This window comes from Diadema setosum, chromosome 20 (genome assembly GCF_964275005.1).
Source record: "Diadema setosum chromosome 20, eeDiaSeto1, whole genome shotgun sequence".
NCBI lineage: Eukaryota > Metazoa > Echinodermata > Echinoidea > Diadematoida > Diadematidae > Diadema > Diadema setosum.
The window spans coordinates 11,036,465-11,057,454 of NC_092704.1; the positions used below are offsets into that span (position 1 = coordinate 11,036,465).

The 20,990-nt window shown below is 39.5% G+C and overlaps 3 protein-coding genes across 3 annotated transcripts in view; all 3 read left to right on the top strand.

Annotated features, from left to right (window-relative positions):
- Positions 1-225: 225 nt before the first annotated feature.
- Positions 226-1,335, top strand: LOC140243396 (galanin receptor 2a-like). The gene has a single exon (XM_072323077.1). It carries the CDS (start codon positions 226-228, stop codon positions 1,333-1,335), a length of 1,110 nt encoding a protein of 369 aa, XP_072179178.1.
- Positions 1,336-13,434: 12,099 nt separating this feature from the next.
- Positions 13,435-14,505, top strand: LOC140243397 (galanin receptor 2b-like). The gene has a single exon (XM_072323078.1). The coding sequence runs from the start codon at positions 13,435-13,437 to the stop codon at positions 14,503-14,505; it is 1,071 nt and encodes a 356-aa protein (XP_072179179.1).
- A 3,934-nt stretch (positions 14,506-18,439) lies between these two features.
- Positions 18,440-20,990, top strand: part of LOC140243848 (nuclease EXOG, mitochondrial-like) — a 30,823-nt gene continuing 28,272 nt past the window's right edge. The window contains exon 1 of the mRNA XM_072323519.1: positions 18,440-18,649. Coding sequence (XP_072179620.1) covers positions 18,478-18,649 — 172 coding nt within the window. The 5' untranslated portion in view covers positions 18,440-18,477. The remainder of the gene's footprint in view (positions 18,650-20,990) is intronic.

A 20,990-nucleotide genomic window follows, 5' to 3' on the forward strand; every position in this document is an offset into this window, starting at 1 on the left:
CACCAACGGTGTAAGTCATAAAATTTTTATATATCATAAATATTATCGTCATCTATCAAGATTATATGTCGGTATCCATTTCTAATATTTCTAATATATGTCTCGTTTTTGTGTTTTGTTTCTTTCAGGTCTATAGCAGTCATATCCCAAGGATCAGGGACCAACTAAAGTTGATCACTTCACACTAAGATACAATCAGCTGAAAGCAATCTTCTATTGTTAGGAATGTCTTCTGCCGATCTCTCCACCTTCGCACCGGTCCAAACCACGACCAGCGGCGTTCACGAAGCCATGAATGGTTCCGACAACGATTGGGTGCGGACCCCCATGAATTGGCAGTGGTGGCGGATCATCACGCTTCTACTCTCATTGGTCGGGATAGTGGGAAACCTTCTAGTGATGCTGGTTCTCTTTCGTCCAAGACGCTCTCGCTCTTCCACAGATACCCTGATCGCCGGGCTGGCCGTCGCTGACTTCTTCACATCCATCTTCATCTTCCCGCTACCAGAATTCGAGAGGGTACCGAGTACGTTCGGCGCCCAGTTCTACTGTCGCATCATCTTCTCCCATGTCTTCATGTGGACTTCCATCTGCGCTTCCATATTCACCCTCACGACCATCTCTGTCGAAAGGCTGCTGGCAGTGCGCTTTCCCTTCACCTTCAAACGCCTCTTTACGGACCAGCGCACCAAACTGACCCTTGTCCTTATCTGGCTCTTCGCAGCACTCATCAACACTCAGAGCACCTACGTCACTTTCATCCGTGACAACAAATGCGTTGTGGAACCTCCGACGCCGCAATTTCAGCAGTTCATCGGCGTCTTCTTCTTCTTGGTTGAGTACCTACTCCCAGTAGTGGCCATGATAACCGCGCACGTTCTCACCATACGCAGCCTGAACAACCGCGCGCAGGCATTGACTACGACCAAAAATCGCAGGAAGCCAGATCTCAAGCTACTCGAGGCGCGTCGCCGCGTGGTGGAAATGCTATTCCTCGTGCTCGTCACGTTCATCATCTGCTGGACTCCCGACCAATTTGGCTTCCTTGCCTTAAGTGTGGGCATCGTAGACTTTTCTCATCTTAACAGTCCCCTCTATCGCACGTTAGTGGTGCTGGCCTTCGTCAATTCCTGCGCGAATCCGGTTATTTACGCGGCGAGGAATATGAACTTCCGGACTGCGCTCAAGGAGCTCTTTAGATTATCAGGTCAAGACGGGATCAAATCCAAAGCAGTGTTTGCCGTGCCTGATGACAGCAGCAAAGCATCTACTGACATGTTAGACAAGTCGGACACTGGAGCCAGCAGCCTGGATGAGCTGGATGACCCCGCTTAATTATCAAAGAAGATCAGTTCACTTTGGTCCAGAACACGTCCGTGAAACAGTGACAAATCATGTTCAGAGATGCTCCGAACAATTTTGAATCTCGAAAAGAAGATTATAATAGATATCAGGCAGCGCAGATGGTGCGCGCACCTATACGAATAGCGTGGAATACAAAATGGTGTAAAATGCGATTTCCCTGACAACCGAAATAAAGATTCACCTATTTGTATAAAAACTACAAATTTGCAAAGTGTTGCAAAGTTGATTACAAGAATAGTGTAGATGAAATGTTTGCCTTGATTTCGTATACAATATTTAGAATATTTTGAAAATAATGTAATATACTGAATCAACTTTTTGATATTTCATTTAGCTTGATTTCGTGTACATAATACAAGTAATATCTATTAAAACTATGTTAATGTAATAAACTGATTCAAGAGATTTTTTCACAATACTGCATATATATACAAAAATCAAATTGATCCGACTTTACCTCCACAGTAGGCCTATATAGGCATTCTCGCATCATTATGTGCCTAATTATTACGTATACATACATGCACGTGTTTGTAAATGTTTCACAGGATATCTTTTCAGCGAGTCATATAGATTACACTGTTCATGTATATGAATAACATAAATGGATAAATAAATGAATATGTAGGTATGAAAATAAACACAGCACATATTGTACAGTTTTCTTGTGATTCATCGTTTGTTTTTGTTTTTTAATGTAGCTATTAACCTCCTTTCAATATAACTAAAACATATGAACGACAGTAATAGTGCAGTGTTTTGAAAGCGTGTGATTTGCTTATGAATTTGGCTACTGTATTGCGTGCCTGTTACTTTGAACAAACTATCATAATTATTTTCTGTCGAAGCCCCTCTCGACGAGAATGTGTGTATTGTGCTCGTAAATGCTGGTACTTTCTATAGGATGTGATCCTTACTGTTGGAATCTTATCCCCCCCCCCCCCCCAAAAAAAAAAAAAAAAAAATAAATAAATAAATAAATAAATAAATAAAATAAAATAAAATAAAATTAAAAAAATTAAAAAAATAAAAAAATTAGGAGGATCCGGTACACGGGAGAAGGGTATATTTGTATACGGGTAGTGAAATTATTTCCATCGACCATGTAAATTCAGTGATCAGGAGTTCAACCCTGGGTTACATGCAGCAACATGTGGTATGTAGGCCTACTGGCTGGTTTCATTTGCTTCTTGAATCATCACTTCTGCTGGACCACTAATGCCAACACATTTGAGAGGGGATCAGAACCAGCTTGTAACATACACCAACACCTAATCACGTTGTTTGTTACGTTTTGGGTATCCAATCTGATCTATAGGTACGTGCTTACGCTATGTGTGGTACATGGTATACATGTCATAATGAATTTTGTTTGGTCTAGGGCAATTACTCCCTTGGCAATTATTACCCCGGACCCTTCCCCTGGTCCTAATCCTAATCCTAATCCTGAATCTAATCCTAACCCTAACCCAAACTCCTAACCCTCAACCTAACCCTAATCCTAATCTTTACTCTAACCTTACCACTAACCAGTATTTAGCCAAGGAGTAATTGCCCCCTGGAGGTAACTGCCCGGATACGCATTTTGTTAAAGAATACGAATAAATTGAATCCATGGATGTTAAAAAAGCAGACGTTATCATAATAACTGTGAAGAATCCATAACATTAGTCAGATCACTGCTCCAAATGTTAAATAGAGCCTTTACCAAGCAGATCCCTGAAAACGTTTATTGTTGTTGTTGTTGTTGTTGTTGTTGTTGTTGTTGTTGTTGTTGTTGTTGCTGTTTTTGTTTTTACAGGGGTGCTGAACCCCTGAGCCACTCGACAGGTTGCCGGACAATAAGCGGCGTGTCACAATAAGAGGATTATTTCAACAAATTCCGACGTTCTCACCGTTAACGCTGATATTTAGCACTAGCACTCTCAAGCAGAATGAATGTTTGAATAAAATAGGAGAGTTGCTAAATAGATACAAAAACCCAATGAATCAAGCAATGTGCCTTTAAAGGACAAGTTCACATTCATAGACACGTGGAATGAGTGAAAACAGCAATATTAGTAGTGCACATCAGTGAGAGTTTTAGGGAAATCGGACAATATCTGTTCAAAAATTATGAATCTTTCAAGTTTCTGCTCAGTCACTGCTGGATGAGAAGACTATACAGCCTGTGATATCACATGTGTACAACGATATTAAACAAAATATAAAGAAAATTCAACATATTTTCACTTTCACACATGATAAAAAACACTTAATTGACTCACCGCTTTCAGAAGACGGGGGGGGGGGGGCAATATTACCCGGTAATATATACGTCAGTGACAAGTCAAGGAAATGTGCACTTTTTTCAAAAAGTAAAATTTTGTAAAATTCTCTTATATATTCCTTATATATTTCTTATATTTTCCTTATATCGTTCTAAGCATATAACATCACTTACCATAGTATAGTCTTCTCATTCAACAGTGACTGTGCAAACAGCTGGCAAATTCTTTAAAAATTGATAACTTTTGAACAGGGTGGTGGGGAAGGCTGTACCCGACGGTTCAACAGCCCTTGCAGACACACCTCAACACACACACGCAGTTTTAGTTACTCCCAGCACAAAAACTGACGAGATTCGACTTTGATGAATATTGCATTTCTGCATTATTATGAGAGAAATGGTCGTCATGTTCAATATCATCTTGATTTTTTTTTTTTTTTTTTTTGATGTCTCAAAAGCGAACTGTGTCTCTGTTCATCAAAGCGATGCACCAGTCAGCATTATGCGCGCGGTAAACACATGCGCTTATTATAACCACAGAGATTTAGTATGCGATCTCTTTGGGTTATAACCCAAAGATACAATGCATCTGCAGATACGTCTTTCTGCTATACCCATTACACAGCATAAGTCTGGAAACTTGACTTTGATGAATTATATTTCTGTCATACTAGAATGACAGTCGTCATGTTTGGTATCCATCTAAAGCTTGAACAATTCTTAAAATAGGAATGATCCTTAAAGGAAAAGCTCGACCTAGATTGATTATGTTTCTGTAATATGAGAATAACAGTCGTCATGGCTGGTATCATATTAACGGTTGACACGGTTGAACGGATGGTATATATGGAAACTCAATCATTATTCTGTAATATTAGAATACTATTCGTCATGTATGATATATTGTCATCTTAAAGTTTGAACAATGCTCATTATGTAAGGTAGAGAACACTCGACTTCAATCAATCAGGCCTATATTTCTGTAATATTAGAACAACAGTCGTCATGTTTGGTATCATCCTCAAGATTACTGACTCCACTACCGTTATATGGTACGAGCTATTTATATGCACATCGTGTCTCCGTGACGTCATTGTGTTCTTGCAAGCATTGTTACATTCATACTCGTTGTTCCTTCAACTCTCAAGAAAATTACTCGTACGTTTTCCCAGTCAATTTCGTCAGATTTGCATTTGAATCAATAAAAAGGCGTTCAAATTCAAGCGATTTTGGTCACTGCTCTATTATCACGGTTCATTTTGATTCTTTGAGCATTCAATTTCGTTTCATGTCATTGTTTTTTAATTTCTATTTTATTCAATTTAGAGAGAAGTTCATTTGATTTAACGACTCAAGTTGACAGTCAATTTCGCGCCAGCTGGATAGACGTTCAATTCCGTCCCGAATACCAATTTCAATTTCAGTTATAGGAAAACAACTTTGCACTTTGAACATTCGAATTCAATCAACATAAGAAAGTTCCCACGATTTTTACGTGTCTTTTTTCACTGTGATATTCTTGGATTGTATAATTTCATTTTCATTTCAAAGTTTCATTAATTCAATTCAGTCTATTTGTATAGTGTGCACTCTTGCCTGTAGACCTTTACATTTTTTCATTCTACATCAAGTCATAAGTTGCCACAAGCGGCTCAGCTGTAGACCAGTTTAACCCAAGGGTATTGCCAATGACATTGTCTTGCTGGTTTTCAATTCTTCGCCCACCAATTCTATCAGTAGGGCCTATCCGAGATATTAATGTGTACTATTCTCTAGCTGCCTTAAAGTCGTGTATGAAGAAATGTACATGCATAATGTGTTTTAAAGTGGAGTTATACGAGCTAGATTAGCTATCATAAGGCAGAAGTCTCATTTCACCTTACATAATCTTATTTATCCGTCAGGAACGCACCCTTGAGAATAATTTCAATTGATTTTGTGCTATGTAAATACTTTTTGTATAATTATACTGAACTTATACTTACGTGTCACTTTACATTGTCATTGATGGATGTTGTAAACACAACACTGTATGATTTTTGTGGAAACCTGATAAATGAAAAGAAATGAAATGAAATTAGCTTTGCATATTGTTCAAATAGTTGAGTAATTGTAAAGAATACATCAATTAAAAAAACAACGAAAAACGCTGTCCATATGTTATGCTTGCCTTATTGTGAATTTGAATTCCTTAATGTTCTTCACGGCAATGCTGATGTGAATTTGAACTCGCTGAGCGTGCATTTTTAATTTGAACGCCCCTTTTCCACGTTTATTTGAGAAACTTATGAAAACGCATGCTGATGAATGAATGAACTAGTTACCATTATGATACTCATTATCACAATATTATCACAAGCTAGCTTACTGTAAGTACGTTCCATTAGCATTCACGTTTAGATTCAAACTTTCATAGATTGACCACCATGTTCTATCTTTGTGTTAGCAACATTTTCTTGTGCATCCTAGATGGATATCATGTATTATTTCATTTTGTTATATATTTGATGTATTTTTTCACTGGGAAATATGAAAATGAATTGAAACTGACATTAGCAAAGAAATTGAACGTCGCAACTGAAATACAAAGTGAAATCTCCCTGTATCAGGCATAATAATAGTAACTCTCAGTGATACTAGTGAGATTGTCCTGGACGAGGTAAACAACGTCTGTCGGGCATTTCGAAGAAACAACAGAAGCTCTGCCAAGAGATACAACAGCCAACAATGAAAGTGATGATCTGGCACAGAGATACGACACCCAACAATGGAAGTGATTTGTTTTTCTGTTTTTTTCTGTGAAGGGACGACACTTTTCGTAGCAGTTCAATAGTATTCGGCAGTGGTATTCGGAAGTGCAGAGCCGGGGTGCGAAAGTGAAAGTGAGATGTTTTTTCCACAACTATACCCCACCATAAATATAAATCATGATCGCTATAGCTGTTTGCAGAGTCTGTTTAGAAGTATGATAATGTTATGTCATATAATATATGTGGTGCACTTTCAAGATGCAATTTAGACGCCCGATTAAAGCTCTTCATAAGGCGATGAGATGGAAAAAGGAGAATGATCCAGCCTATTCAGTTACAGGACACTTGCAAGTAACTATACACAGCCCTGTCGCTGTACACAAGTGTAAGTCGCGACAGGGCTGTACGGTGTGGACACTCCGTAATCTTTGTATTCCGGGGCGCCGACGCGATTTTGAATTTACTGCACCATATTTGTTACTAAGGCTACATAAGGTGAAAACTTTATCTATTTAGCTACCGTTTTCAGCTATTGATATTGATATACTCATTTTATAACTTACCAAAAATTGCACCTTTTTTAATCCTGTATGCCGCAGAAATCGTAGAAATTGCAGAAATGATTCGAAATGTCGGCGCAGCACTGGGCAAAGAGGGCGCTGTCGACTTCGCGGGCGTACAAACTCTAGCAGCGCAATTTGCATTGTTTGCATCGTTCAAAGCTGGGAAAGGTTTATTTTGAATGGCCCCACGATGATCACAGCATTCCGGGTTAAGATTGGACTTTTGCTCAGTGTATGTTGCGTGAGGGCTCACTATGGACTGAAATACCATGCTCATAGTCCAAGTATCTCAATTCACGTGAGTGATTCGTAAAATTTGTGAAAAGAATGTAGAAATTTTCAATAGTTTTGTTGTTGTGTGGCCTTGTTCGAGGGGTTTAGTAGATATGTGTATAAAGTTCCGTAGATATGTGTATCACACACCGTCAGACCCCGTGCTAGCTTAGCGCACGGGGTCTGGTCGGGCTAACTTGCAAGTAGATATTATACCGTCTAGTATGTTATACCGGCCGTGCATTGTTTTCTGTGTGGTTTCTTCTGTCATATCCTCTTTACTTTTTTTTTTTTTTTTACTTCCCTCGTCAGGTTTCCTTCTTCCGCAAGCCTTAAAATATTATGCTGGTCTATCGCATCTTGTCTAAAAATTTGCTTTATTACGATACCACACGCGATTCACACTACAATGATAAACTCATCCAAAAAATTTGGGTGCACGTCACAAGACCGACACTCACGAGTCATACAGCCCATTAGTTCAACACTAATAAGCTAACAAGGCCCACGAGACCGACACATTAAGCCCCGTGTTTAACAAGTCTTTTATCGGGTGCTGTTCGTTATTTCGAAGATTCGTTATTCCGAAGGTTCGTTAGTCCGAAAATGAAATAGGGTTCGCTATTCCGAGGGCTCGAGCTTTGTGTCATTTTCGGATTAACGAACCTTCGGAATAACGAATCTTATTTCATTTTCGAATTAATGAACCTTCGGAATAACAAACCTTTCACGTCCCATGTAATTGCTGTCGATTTTTGTTATAATTTTACCCTGCTGAATTGTACCGTAATTGCAGTCCACATTAATGTTTATATCCCTGGGAATGCAGGAATGATTCCCCAATGAATTCACCTATAGTATAGTCACTTGATCTTCATACTACGATTTTTTTCTTCTTTTTATTCTGAAATGATTACGTTTCGTCACCTTTTTTGTTCCTTTCGTATATGTCATTGCTATTCCCTCCTACAGGGAAGCTCTAGTCTGCAACTTTTTTGCGGTCAACCATCACTTCAAACGGAAATTCAAGTGACTCATATCATACACCAGGATCTCAGCCATGCCGGTGCCAGTCCGACGAGTGGTTGAAGCAATGCCAGAACTATTAAAGTGAGCTGCATCGCCATGTTCTTGATAATTTTATTGAAATTCACATAGGCCTACACACATTATACACAATATCACAAATAAATAAATAAATAGATAAATGAATGAATAAATCAATCAATCAATCAATCAATAAATCAATCAATCAATCAATCAATCAATCAATCAATCAATAAATGAATGCATACATATATATATATATATATATATATATAGATAGATAGATTGTAGTTGCTCCGCGTATTGGCAGTACTAGAAATAACAATAATAATGTCACAACACAGGAATGCATTAAATGCCAATCTTGATTTTAATTAAAGATCCGAATTTTCGGGGGTCCTCCCCCTTCGTCAGGGATGACAGTGCGAAACTGTTTCAGTTCAAAGGCAAACATCCGACCTTTTTTGGTGGCCCGATCAAGCCACCAAATTCTACATTCTGAAATTTTGGTGGCCCGACGTGCGTTTTTGGTGGCCCCGGGCCATCGGACCACCGTTAGTGTCGAGCCCTGATATATATATATATATATATATATATATATATATATATATATATATATATATATATATATATATATATATATATATATATATAGAACAGAACTCAAGCTCATGCTGTCATTGCCAACAGTTTATTTTTTGACACACAAAGTTTCTGACTCCTCGCTCTTTATCAAGTGTTCTTAATTCTTGATAAAGGGCGAGGAGACCGAAAATTTGTCTGTCCAAAAATAAATTGCTGGTATTGACAGCATGAGCTTGAGTTTTGTTTTATTTTTGATATTATTGTACCGACACGTGGACTACAGTATATATATATATATATATATATATATATATATATATATATATATATATATATATATATATATACATATATATATATATATATATATATATATATATATATATATATATATATATATATTGAGTAGGTTGTCCACGTGCACGATAATGTCATCAAAAACAAAACTGAAACAAAGCTAAAGGACAAGTCCACCTTCATAAGGATTGAGAGAATGCAGCAATATTAGTAGAACACATCAGTGAAAGTTTGAGGAAAATCAGACAATCCGTTCAAAAGTTATGAATTTTTGAAGTATCTGCGCAGTCTGCTGGATGAGAAGATTACTACAGCGTATCAGGGCAGTTACCCCGGGAGGACAATTACCCCCCGGCTAAATACTGCTTAGTGGTAAGATTAGAGTAAAGATTAGGGTTAGGTTTAGGTTTAGAGTTTAGAGTTTGGGTTAGGGTTAGGATTAGGTTTAGGTTTAGGATTAGGGTTAGGGTCCGGGGAAGGGTGTGGGGTAATTGCCCAGGGGGTAATTGCCCTAGACCCTACTACAGTGTATGATGTCACATGCGTACAACGATATAAGGAAAATAAAAAGAGAAGTTCACAAAACTTTACTTTCTGAATAAAGTGCACATTTCTTCGACTTGTTACTGACGTATATTAAGGGTATTATTCCCCCTGCCTTCTGAAAGAGAGAAGTTGATTGTTCTTTCGTTATGCGAGAAAAATGGAAATATGTTGAATTTTCTTTATTCTTTCTTTATATCGTTGTACTCATGTGACATCACGAGCCATAGTAGTTTTCTCATCCAGTCGTGACTAAGCAGAAACTTCAAAAATTCATAACTTTTGAACGAATTGTCCGATTTTCCTCAAACTCTCACCGATGTATTCTACTAATATTGCTGCATTCACTAAACCCACATGTCTATGAAGGTGAACTTGTCCTTTAATGCTGTATTCACCAACAGTTTATTTCGGCACACACATTTTCGAGCGATTCGCTCTTTCTCAAGTGTTGAGTATGATGATACACACACACACACACACACACACACACACACACACACACACACACACACACAAACACACACACACACACACACACGCACACATGTATACATATATATTTGTTTGTTTAATAGATACTTTATTTTCTGCAAATCAACAAATCAATCAGCAAATCAATATACATAAGGCACATGATCATGAACATGTGGGAAATATACAAAATAAATTCAAAACAGAGTCGTTTGACTTGCGTAAACAAAGATATAAAAGGTAATTAATGATACAATATACAGTATGCATGTCTATGCAGCGGGGATCCAATTCAATTCAATTCAATTCAATAGTTTACAACAATTATAATTATGGACCGATAATGCAGAGGGCCGCCATTGTAAGCATAGCTTGAAAAGATGGCCGGCCAGAGGAAAAAGTAGGGACGTATACTAGTTTCGTAATAATACAATACAATACAATACAAATTCTGCTGCGAAGATAGCAGGGGAAAATAAACGTGATGGTGGTGGATGTGCGTGCAAGTGCTAGAAAGTGCAGAAGGGCAGATATGCTGGAATGTAGAATAATCGAATTGGTTTGCTGGAAGAGGGAACGATATGCGATGTTGCTATTTGGGAGACCAACATTAATCATATGAATTATTTGTTTTTAATTTGTATTTGAAGTATACTGTAATAAAATGTGCTTCTTTAAGTTTGCTTTAAATGAAAACAAGGGGGCACACTGTTTCAACTCCTCAGGAAGAGTGTTCCATGTATCCGGACCGTGATGTCTAATCGATTTTTGAGCAAGTAAAAACTTTGGATTACAGTACTTAAATGAAAATCATGGGAACGACGGGTTGGGTATGAATGAATATGGTCATTGGTTACTAAGGCATTATGAAAAAATGGTAATAAATTTCGAGTGTGTTTATACATAAATATAGCAGTTAGATATATATGTATGTCATGGGCTTTTAAAGTTTTTAGGCGATATATATATATATATATATATATATATATATATATATATATATATCAAAGACACACTCACCGAAAAGAATATCTTTGATATAGGTCTTCAAGACCTATATCAAAGATATTCTTTACGGTGTGTGTGTCTTTGATAAAGGTTTTTGACCGACAACTGACCGATACGTCAGTCTAAATTTTTGGCTCCTGATGTATTCCCTTAACTCCTTCTCCGATATCTATTTATTACGTACCGATGCATAATATTCAATCTTTGTTCAACATGTTTACTATATATATGATATATATCGTGCATATGCGAAACTTTTTTTGTAGAAATCACTTTTAAGTGTCATTTACAAGAAAGAGCAGCTAGCAGAGACGAGAGTAGGAGTTCTTATAGATATTAAGGTATTTGCTGTCGTTGGGGGCGCACTAATGAACATCGTAAATCGGTGATACATTAATGCTCAAAGGACTTTGGGGGTTACGGTTATGGAGTTGTGACAGGGTTTTACGTTTAGCTTGATGTGAGGATTAGGATTAGGGTTAGGGTAATGTTTGTGGGTGTGAGAATCTATGTTTGGCTTAGCGTGCGGATAATTCATAGGGAGGAGCAAATGGCACGGAACCTTGTAAATCACAAGTGACGTAATTTCAATAAGCAAAGTCAGTTAAAGGGAGAATGGGGGAAAGGGAACGTTCCTTTTGTGACAACTTGAGTGGGTAATGTAACTGTAACCAATCTTATCCTATTTCTTTCAACCATGTTTCAATAAGATGAAGACTTAGTTTTAACAAACATGGTTGTGCATGTGGAATCAGCGACTGTAAAGAGAATAGTGAAACGCATCTGTTTGAAGAAAATCGGAAAAAGTTCATTAAAATTTTTTGACTTAATACAGTTTTAGTTACCCTAAGCTCCACCAGAATCAGAATCGTGCAACCGGTTGCTATGTCGCAATGTGTGATCTTAAAGGCATTGTTTGCCATTTGCAGATGAAACAAAATCCCAGCTTTAGTACTTCAAAATAGTTCTCAAATGTGAATAAGGAATAGAAACAACCCGTGTAAAAAACAGGTTAATCATCAATAATCAGAGTTAAGTTTTGTTAGATTTACCAAATGTGAACAACAATTATTATAAAATTATTTTTCGACTAAACTGTCTACAGTTATGGTAGGATGGTAGGATGGATGGTAGGATGTTTTGTGATACAACTGACCTACAAATAAGCATCAAATGTGATAACTCGAACATTTTTTAAATCATTGCTCCCAATGGTAAATAATACCTTTAAGAATATGAAGACATTTTTTTTTTTCGTTTGAAAGAAGAAAAAAAGATGCATTGCCTCTACTTGTACATGAGATATTTATGTTAATTCTATTTTTATCCATGTCTGCTGAAGGAGCCAAAAAGAGAGCTCTCTTTCGATGTTACTGAAGGCTGGAATTTTTTTTTCCTCTTCCCTCTTTAACGAGAGGAAATCAATGTAATGTTCCGTTTATCACCTATAGGTTAGGTCTTTGGAAGGAAGTGCAACTAGGAGACACACAAAAGGGGAGAAAATATGAAACTCCAGTTTCATCTTGTTTTGCTTCCATCACAAGGCGATATGAGGTGAGTAACTTTTTTTTTCTTTTTCTTTTTTATTGGGAAGGACGCCGTGAGAAAGGAAGCCAATTGTCTGGCTTGGAAGTTTGAAACTCGGCAGTCCACTTCTATGATGCCTTCAGTTTTGGTTTTATAGCTTGGCTGCTGTGACATTTTGTCTTTTTTTTTTAGATTGAATAAGAAGTATAAGAAGGAAAGTGATTGAAGTGCTCATTGGTAGGCGTAACATTCAAGTGTATGTCTACTATAAAATCTCATGCATCTGACTCCACGCCCACACAGACGTCGCATATCCGTTGTGTCTCCTGCACGGGCATGGTGTACATGCGGGTGTCATTGGATAGGATATAAAATCATGAGCAGCAGGCATCAGATATTCCGTTGTGTGATTGGTGCTTCGACTCTGTCCTTTTTGACTGTCATTCGGAGCTCAAACAATTGGATGATTTTTCTACAGATGGACGATATCATCATTTTAATGGCGGGAAATACCCAGGAGAGGTACTCACCGCTGTCGCATAATGAACTCGAACTTTAGAGGAGCGTGCCAAGAGGAAATCCGAACATAGTCACATATACTCCAACATGAGTTGTATAAATAAAAAATAGCACGATTAAAAGCCTTTGCATGCCGATGTACACGACAGTGTGAGAGACTTAGCAGTGCCGAAGAGAACTCATCTACGCTTGGAGTCCAATCTGAGTCCCTAAAATGTTGGCGGAGGGTAACGTCAGCTTGTCTGCGTCTTGGACGTGGTCACCGGTATCTTGGAACTGGGCGAATGTGTTTCAGCTGATTCTGTCCGTGGTGGGCATTGCGGGGAACTTCATCGTCATGCTGGTCTTGCTGCGGCCGAAGCGCCAGCGCTGCTCGACCGACACCTTGATCGCTGCCTTGGCCGTGGCCGATTTTCTCACGTCGATCTTCTTAATCCCTCATGCCAGGGTCAATACTCTGCCGGACTCGATCGGCTCTCAACTCTTCTGTCGGATCGTCCATTCGTCTCTTTTCATGTGGATATCTATTTGCTCGTCCATCTTCACGCTGACCACGCTTTCTCTGGAGAAATTCGTGGCTGTGAAGTATCCCTACGCCTTCCAGAGGATATTCTCCCCCGAGAAAAGTGTGAGATACGTAATCTGCATCTGGGTTACATCTGTCATCATCAATGCGCCGGTTCCATTTGTCGTTTTCTTCCGCGACAACAAGTGTGTCTTCGGTTATCCAAACATGGGTATCCAGATACTGGTGGGAACTCTGGTGTTTTTGCTTGAGTACGTCATACCGGTCGTTGTGATGACATTTGCTCACATCACCACCATCATAGCCCTCAACCGGCTCCAGAAGTGCGTCCAGCCCGGCGTGGCGAAGCATCATTGCCCAACCGCTTCGCAGCCGACTCAGGCCCAACTGCGCCGTGCGAGGTCTCGCCGAAAGCTCATCAACATGTTCGCCATAGTCGTGATCACCTTCGTCGTGTGCTGGACGCCCGATCAGATCTGCTACTTCGCGCTCAACGTCGGCTGGATAGCTCCTTCATTCCTCTACAGTCCGCTCTATCGGTCTTTCGTTCTCCTCGCCTTCGTGAACTCGTGCGCGAACCCATTCATCTACGCGGCCAGGAATGCGAACTTCAGGAAAGCTGTGCGGGAAATGTTCGCGTCGATCCCGAGGCGCAGTCTCAGGACCGTATTCGACTCCGTATCAGACACCCCCGGTGGCACTCAACCCACGAATCAGACTCCTCTTGAGTCCATGGAGACACCCTCCTCAACTGTTTAATCCTAGACCTTCCCATACTAAGGTGACCGTGACAAATAGTCCATGGACTCAGTGGTTACACTGCATGTGCCAAAATGTTTCTGCTTCAGTTATTGCAGCAGATTGCAAGAACTGTGCTGTTGTTTTTATTCTCGTGTTTCTTTACCAGTGTGCTTTCTCTCTAATTTTATTTGAATATTTCCATTCATTTGTTCACTTGGGTGGAAATAATTGATATGTTCTTTTCTCTATATTCAGGCCTAATTTGTTTCGTTACAATTTTGTGATTCTATACACCCCACCTGTTCTCTGTCATAAATTCATTTACCGGGTTTATGATATTGTGTTTCATTATCGTAAGATATAATTCTCATTGTGATTTGTTTGAAAGTTTGCATGGTGGTGTAAATGAGGAAGAGCGATTTGTGATAACACCATAGTTGTTGTATGAATAGATAAGTGTACAGTGTTACCGCATCCTCTCTACCTTAGATTTTGGTTGTTGTCGTTCCAACATTTTTGCTAAGGAAATATTGCATAGAACAAACAGGAGCACTCTGAGAGAGCAGACCTCCGCCGGGCAGCCATGATTAAAATATCTCCATTGCATCTTCAACACAAACATAGAGGTATAGGGACATCTACACAACACGTGTAATTGGTGAATATAATGATCATTCATTGTTGAGTTATCTGAAGAGTAAGTTATGTCTATTATGACCCTATGATCTTCGATCTCTGACCTCATGACCTCAAATTTAACTGTCTCGTTCTCACTCCACTATGAACACATTCTGCAAGTTTGGTGAAAATCCGACCGTCCGTTCTTGAGTTATTGAGAGATTACGCATATTTTATATCCTTTATGACCCCTATGACCTCTGACCTTTGACTTCCTGACGCCCAAATTTAATCCTTTCTTTTTTAACATATCCTGCAAGTTTGGTGAAACAGTGAATCCGATTGTCCGTTCTTTTATTGGGAGATTACGCTTATTCTATATCCTTTCTGACCCTCAGACCCCCAAATCAAATCTCTTCTTTCTTACTTCATTGTTAACACACCCTGCAAATTGTGTAAAGATTCGTTCATCCCTCCTGGAGTTATATTGTACAGAAACAGACAGAGAGACAGACAGACAGACAGACAGAAGAAAAGACAGACAGGCAGACAAACAAACATATATCATTGTATATGGAGCCGAAAACGTAACTCCGCTGGTCGTGGGTTTCACCTGCTGGCGGAGATGAATAGCATAGAAATAGATACAAGGAAAACGTTACAATCACAAGGTTGCTAGAAATTCAGATGAAGGAGAAAGATCAGGTACAGGTAGTCATTATGTTGTTATTTATTATTATTTCGGTTTTATTTCCACACGTGTTTTCTTTGTTGACACGTCTTGGTTGAATTCAACATGATCATATTCAACGCCTTCACAACTGCGTAATTATGCTCTGAATAATCAGAATATACCTTCAATATTATTCACGCTTGCTTCCGCAATTCTTTCGATATGACAGTTTCGCATATTCATAGGTAATCAATTCAACATAGCATTAAGATTACCCCATTATTGTAATATGATATAGGCCGTGACAATAGTTGATGATATGAACATACTAACGAAAGCACTTGTTGCCACAAAACCGATGTTTATATCATTAAGTTTTGTAGCAAGATCTACGTGTGGAATGATCTCAACGGAGAAACCAAGAGTTCGATTGATAGACTATCGCAAGCTTAATGAACCGGAGGGATGATCCTTGCTTCGGAGAAATTGCACTTCCGCTATATACGTGATTAAGACATGTATTTTCGAAGGCCGAAGTTGAAAGGATTCCGAGAGTTTCTTCCCCATGCAGCTCTGCTCCGGACGCATGACACGCACGTAGTGTCCTTAACTCTCTCCGTGCCATCATGACTGTGACACGCCATATAGACCCTGCATGCGTTCAGATTATCGATAGCAATAAGAAGTGCTGCATGATTAATTTTATGCAGATTTTGTCTGTGTTGTGGTCATACTGTCATCTATATAAACCCGTCAATGAGTAAAGTCATTTTTTTTCCTTCACAATAAATCTAGAATAGGCATGTTGAGAGAAGCCTTTTTGGTGAATATTCTACACACCCATTTGACGCGATTATATCGGCTTTCCACCAGTGTAACCATGATAACCATGACAATGTATAATAATGCACAGTATATAGCTCAATAAACTGCAACAGGAAAAACACACCTCAATGTGTTTTATCACTTCTCGATACGAAACCAAAAATGTATTTCATTTCGTCTTTCAAAAAGTTATCAAAAAGTGAAATCATATTGAGAATGAAGAGGATGATGAATGTGATGTACGATTGTCAATTTTGGTTGAAATGGATACATTCCGATGACTGACGGTGAGAATCGATAATCATGAAGATAATAACAAACATCGCGCATGATTTTATATTAAGAAGGACGGGAAAAAAATTGCACAATACGAGTGATGGATCAAACGAGATCAGCGTCGATGTCTTCGTTTTTAGTGTTCTCATTCTATCTTGTTCCAAAGCTTACATTGTCATCTTTTATCTCATTCGCTCTGATTTTAGATCTATTTCAGAGTCAACCACAAAAGTATAAAAAAAGGAAAATTACGGACCAGTGTGCATGCAAGTGGCGGAGGAACTGAAAGAGAAACCAAAGTTGAATTGAGAGAAAAGAAGTAAAGAATGCAAAAAGGAATAAATTATATTGCAACACGCAGTCACACATTAATTTGATGAAACACTGTATGATGTCGCAAATCTGAACGTGTATTATGCTCTCTCAGCATGATTATTGAAAACATGTACTAATCTTAAAGAACAATACACGGGTAAACAGAAAAAAAAAAATCTATAACAACAGTCACAAGAGGACAGAAAAAAAAAACACACACACACACAAACACACACACACACACACACACAAACACACACACACACACACACAAACACACACACACACACACACATACACACACATAAGCAGAGATGCCAAGTTTCTCAAATAGTGGGAGTGAGCAGATATACTGGGGGGGGGGGGGGTTATCCCTTCTCAAGGTGGGAAGCGTTTTCATTTTGGGATATTAAAGAAATTGCGGAGTTTGGTGCATACCTACAATACAAAGTTACTTACATGATTCTTATCTTCTTGTTATGGCTGATGGTCTTAAAAAGATATATCATTCTAAGCCAGCTTTTGCCCAAATTTTGAACAAGATGCTTAGTCTAGAATTGTATGACTGACATGACATTGTAGTTGGCACGATTTTTAAAGACCTTTTTGGGTTATTTCTTTCGAATAGTAAATAGTTGTCATTTGTGAGATCATAACCATGTAGGTATACTAGCGGGGGAAAAAAGAGAATAAGAAGTATTTAACCTCACTCAGTTCAGCATCAGCTTGCTTTCCATCCGATGTTCAAAAGTGTTGTTTTGCTTTGTTTTGTGGTTATGTTTTGGTTTTGGTTTTTTCCTGGGAGGCGTGAGAAAATCATTGCTGGGCGAGTGGGCTTGAGATTGGTCGCTAGGGAGTGAGACTCACGCGGTAGGCGTGATACTTGGTAGGTCTACCTCCCTGGTCGAACAGTTGATCACAGTGCCCATTGATCATAATATGGTAGTTCCACATTAATTGGTCAGCACGATCTTTGGTGTCGTGGGGCGGTATCGATAGGCAGGGCCAGGGAAGGGGAATCCCCAGCCATACACGTGACTGCCTGTGAAAACCCCCTCAACGGACATTCTGACACAGTGTGTACACCTTCAACATAGGATCAGGACACGGCATGTTTCCCCGTGCGGACAGACAGCTAGCCCCAAAATATTTATGACGTAGGCCTAGTAGGGGGTAAAGTCTATTCATTTAATCATTTCTAGAGCCAACCAAATGAACACCTGCGACAAGATGATGTATTCATTTGTCTTCCCGACAAGCTGACAAGCCGTGCAGCCTATAACATGAACACGTTTACCAGAGGTTTTGCTAGTGGCGCTGCTGCTTCTGTTGCTGTGTACGCACTGTACGCAGCCCTGATCAACCACAATCAGGGGCATGCTGTCTTCAAACGCTCCCTGACCCTGACGTCGCAGCCCGCGCCCGAGGGCGAGGCCGAGGTTCATGAAGATGCTGGTAAGGCCAGATAAGGGTCAAAATTGTCTGTCGTTTGTCTCAGGATAATCTAAGAAAAAAAAAGAAGAAAAGGTGGAATGCCAAAGGTTTATTGCCACTTGGTTTAATATCAGATTGTCTACTTCCCTGTTCGTCTATTTATGGCTAAAAACTCAATTAGACCCTATTTTGATCTTGTTACTAAGATCAAGCGTTCAAACCGTCTGGTCTAGAAAATCTAGAAACTTTACCAGTCTACTGGATAGTATTAACTATTAATGTAATAATATGGCGTATTAATTTAGCACAACTAGGTCTAGGCCTACTATCAATTTCTTTAATGCCCGTTTAGGAGGCGTTTGTTTGGTCTAATCCTCACTTGGTTTAATCAATGTCCAGTTTCACTAATCATTTCGTCTAATCATGACCAGATGTGGTCTAATTTTGATTTTTTTGACTCCTAGGATTTTTTTTTTCCAGTTTGTCAAATAAACTGGGTATTAGACAAAATGGGCATAGCCCATGTGGAAATTCGACCAACTTGCAATGAGGCTAAGTCACAAGTGGCAATTGGACTAAGTAAAAAAATGGTCGTTTAATAGACGAACTACAGTCAAACCTGTCTATAGCGGCCACCCAAGGGAAACGAAAAAAGTGGCCGTTATAGACAGGTGGCCGCTATAGACGGGTTATCCAACTATATGTGTGAATTGCCTATGTAATAATACATGTACACGTATACATGTATCATCGTTGTATACATCTGTAGGTACTTAGTGTACATGTACATATGCGTACGTATGCACACGTTTGTTTCATGCATTAATGCCCGTGTTTATGAAATTGTTGCACAGTAGCATGTTGTACAGTCGTGAAGAAAGCTTAACAATAGCGTATTATTATGACTGAATAAGTGATGAATGCAGCGGTGGCGATCACTTAACGTTGCCCATGAATGACTGGCACGGCCACAAATCAGAAAAACACGCCAAATTACCAGCTCTGTGGCCGCTATAGACAGGTTAAAATCTACCGCGGGAAACAAAATTTGTGGCCGCTGGCCGCGTTAGACAGGTGGCCGCTATACACAGGGTCTTTAACAGGGCTTTTCTCTCGGGGGGATTTTTCAGTGGCCGCTATAGACAGGTGGCCGCTATAGACAGGTGGCCGCTAAGGCAGGTTTGACTGTAGTTGTAGCCAGACAGAACGGGATTAGACCATGTGGGTTGAAACTAAATGGCAGCTATTGTGCACTTTGCGGCCCTATATTATCGGTACCTCATTCATCGTACGCCAAGGTGATATCCCATGAACCACTGGGCACTGAGCAGCTGGCAAGCTTCTCTTGCTGTATGGAACACCGTTTGACAAGTAATGTCACTAAAAGCCCGCCTCACCCACTCACTGCACTTCTCGTAGCTGCATAGCTGACGACACATCGAACACTGTATGATTGCGACACAGCGTGCCTTTGCTCTCCACTGCAGGATTATTGAGCTTTACACTTATAATGTTACATCACAGAAAATTGCCATGATCATGGCACAAAATGTGAGAAAGTTGGCAGCAAGTCTGTGATGCAGTAGCTAGTAGCTTCCATTTCTGAACGCGAAATCTCACACACATGCGCTCAGCACAGTACAGAAAGACATGCTGTCGAATCCACAATGCCTGATAGGTACTCAATTTCGCACGCACTGCTCGATTAGGGTAAAATCTCGCACCGATAATATAGGGCCGTAAAGTGCACAATTGCCTAAATGGCCATAAGACGAAGAGGGAGTAGACCAAGTGATAGCTCACCAACTTGAGGCGGTGTTGGATGCAGACTGTAGTGTAGCGGAGGTTTTTTTTTGTCTTTGTATGTTTTATTGATTTTCTTGATTACAAACAATACAGATTACGCAATAATTATGAACATCTGGAACAAAAAAAAATATAGTGTAGCGGAGTTAGGGATGCAGGATGTATTTAGGCTGTGAGTGAGTTTGGCGGCATCATCACCTTTTTGCCAATTTGTGGGAGATGTCCAGACCTACAACTTCTGTAGAACTACAATTGTAACAGCTGATTCTGAAAGAGATGGTCAAAACGTGAGGATCTCAAACTGTTTTGGGGAAAGACTTGCTTATTTCCACCCCCACTATAAATTTTCCATGCCATCCTATACTACTACTAGCCTATGGTACCTTTGCTTGCTAGTTAAATATGCACAGATGCACGCATTTACACCCCCCCCCCCCCACACACACACACACACATTTGGCAAGCAAGTGATGGGGTATCAGTAGGGTGGACATTAAGGAAGTTTTCCCCATTTTTGTCTTTGATCTACAAAGTAGTGCCATGACTGGCACTGGAA

Coding starts and splice junctions, on each gene's coding strand:
- LOC140243396 (XM_072323077.1), top strand. CDS start 226: ATGTCTTCTGCCGATCTCTCCACCTTCGCACCGGTCCAAACCACGACC.
- LOC140243397 (XM_072323078.1), top strand. CDS start 13,435: ATGTTGGCGGAGGGTAACGTCAGCTTGTCTGCGTCTTGGACGTGGTCA.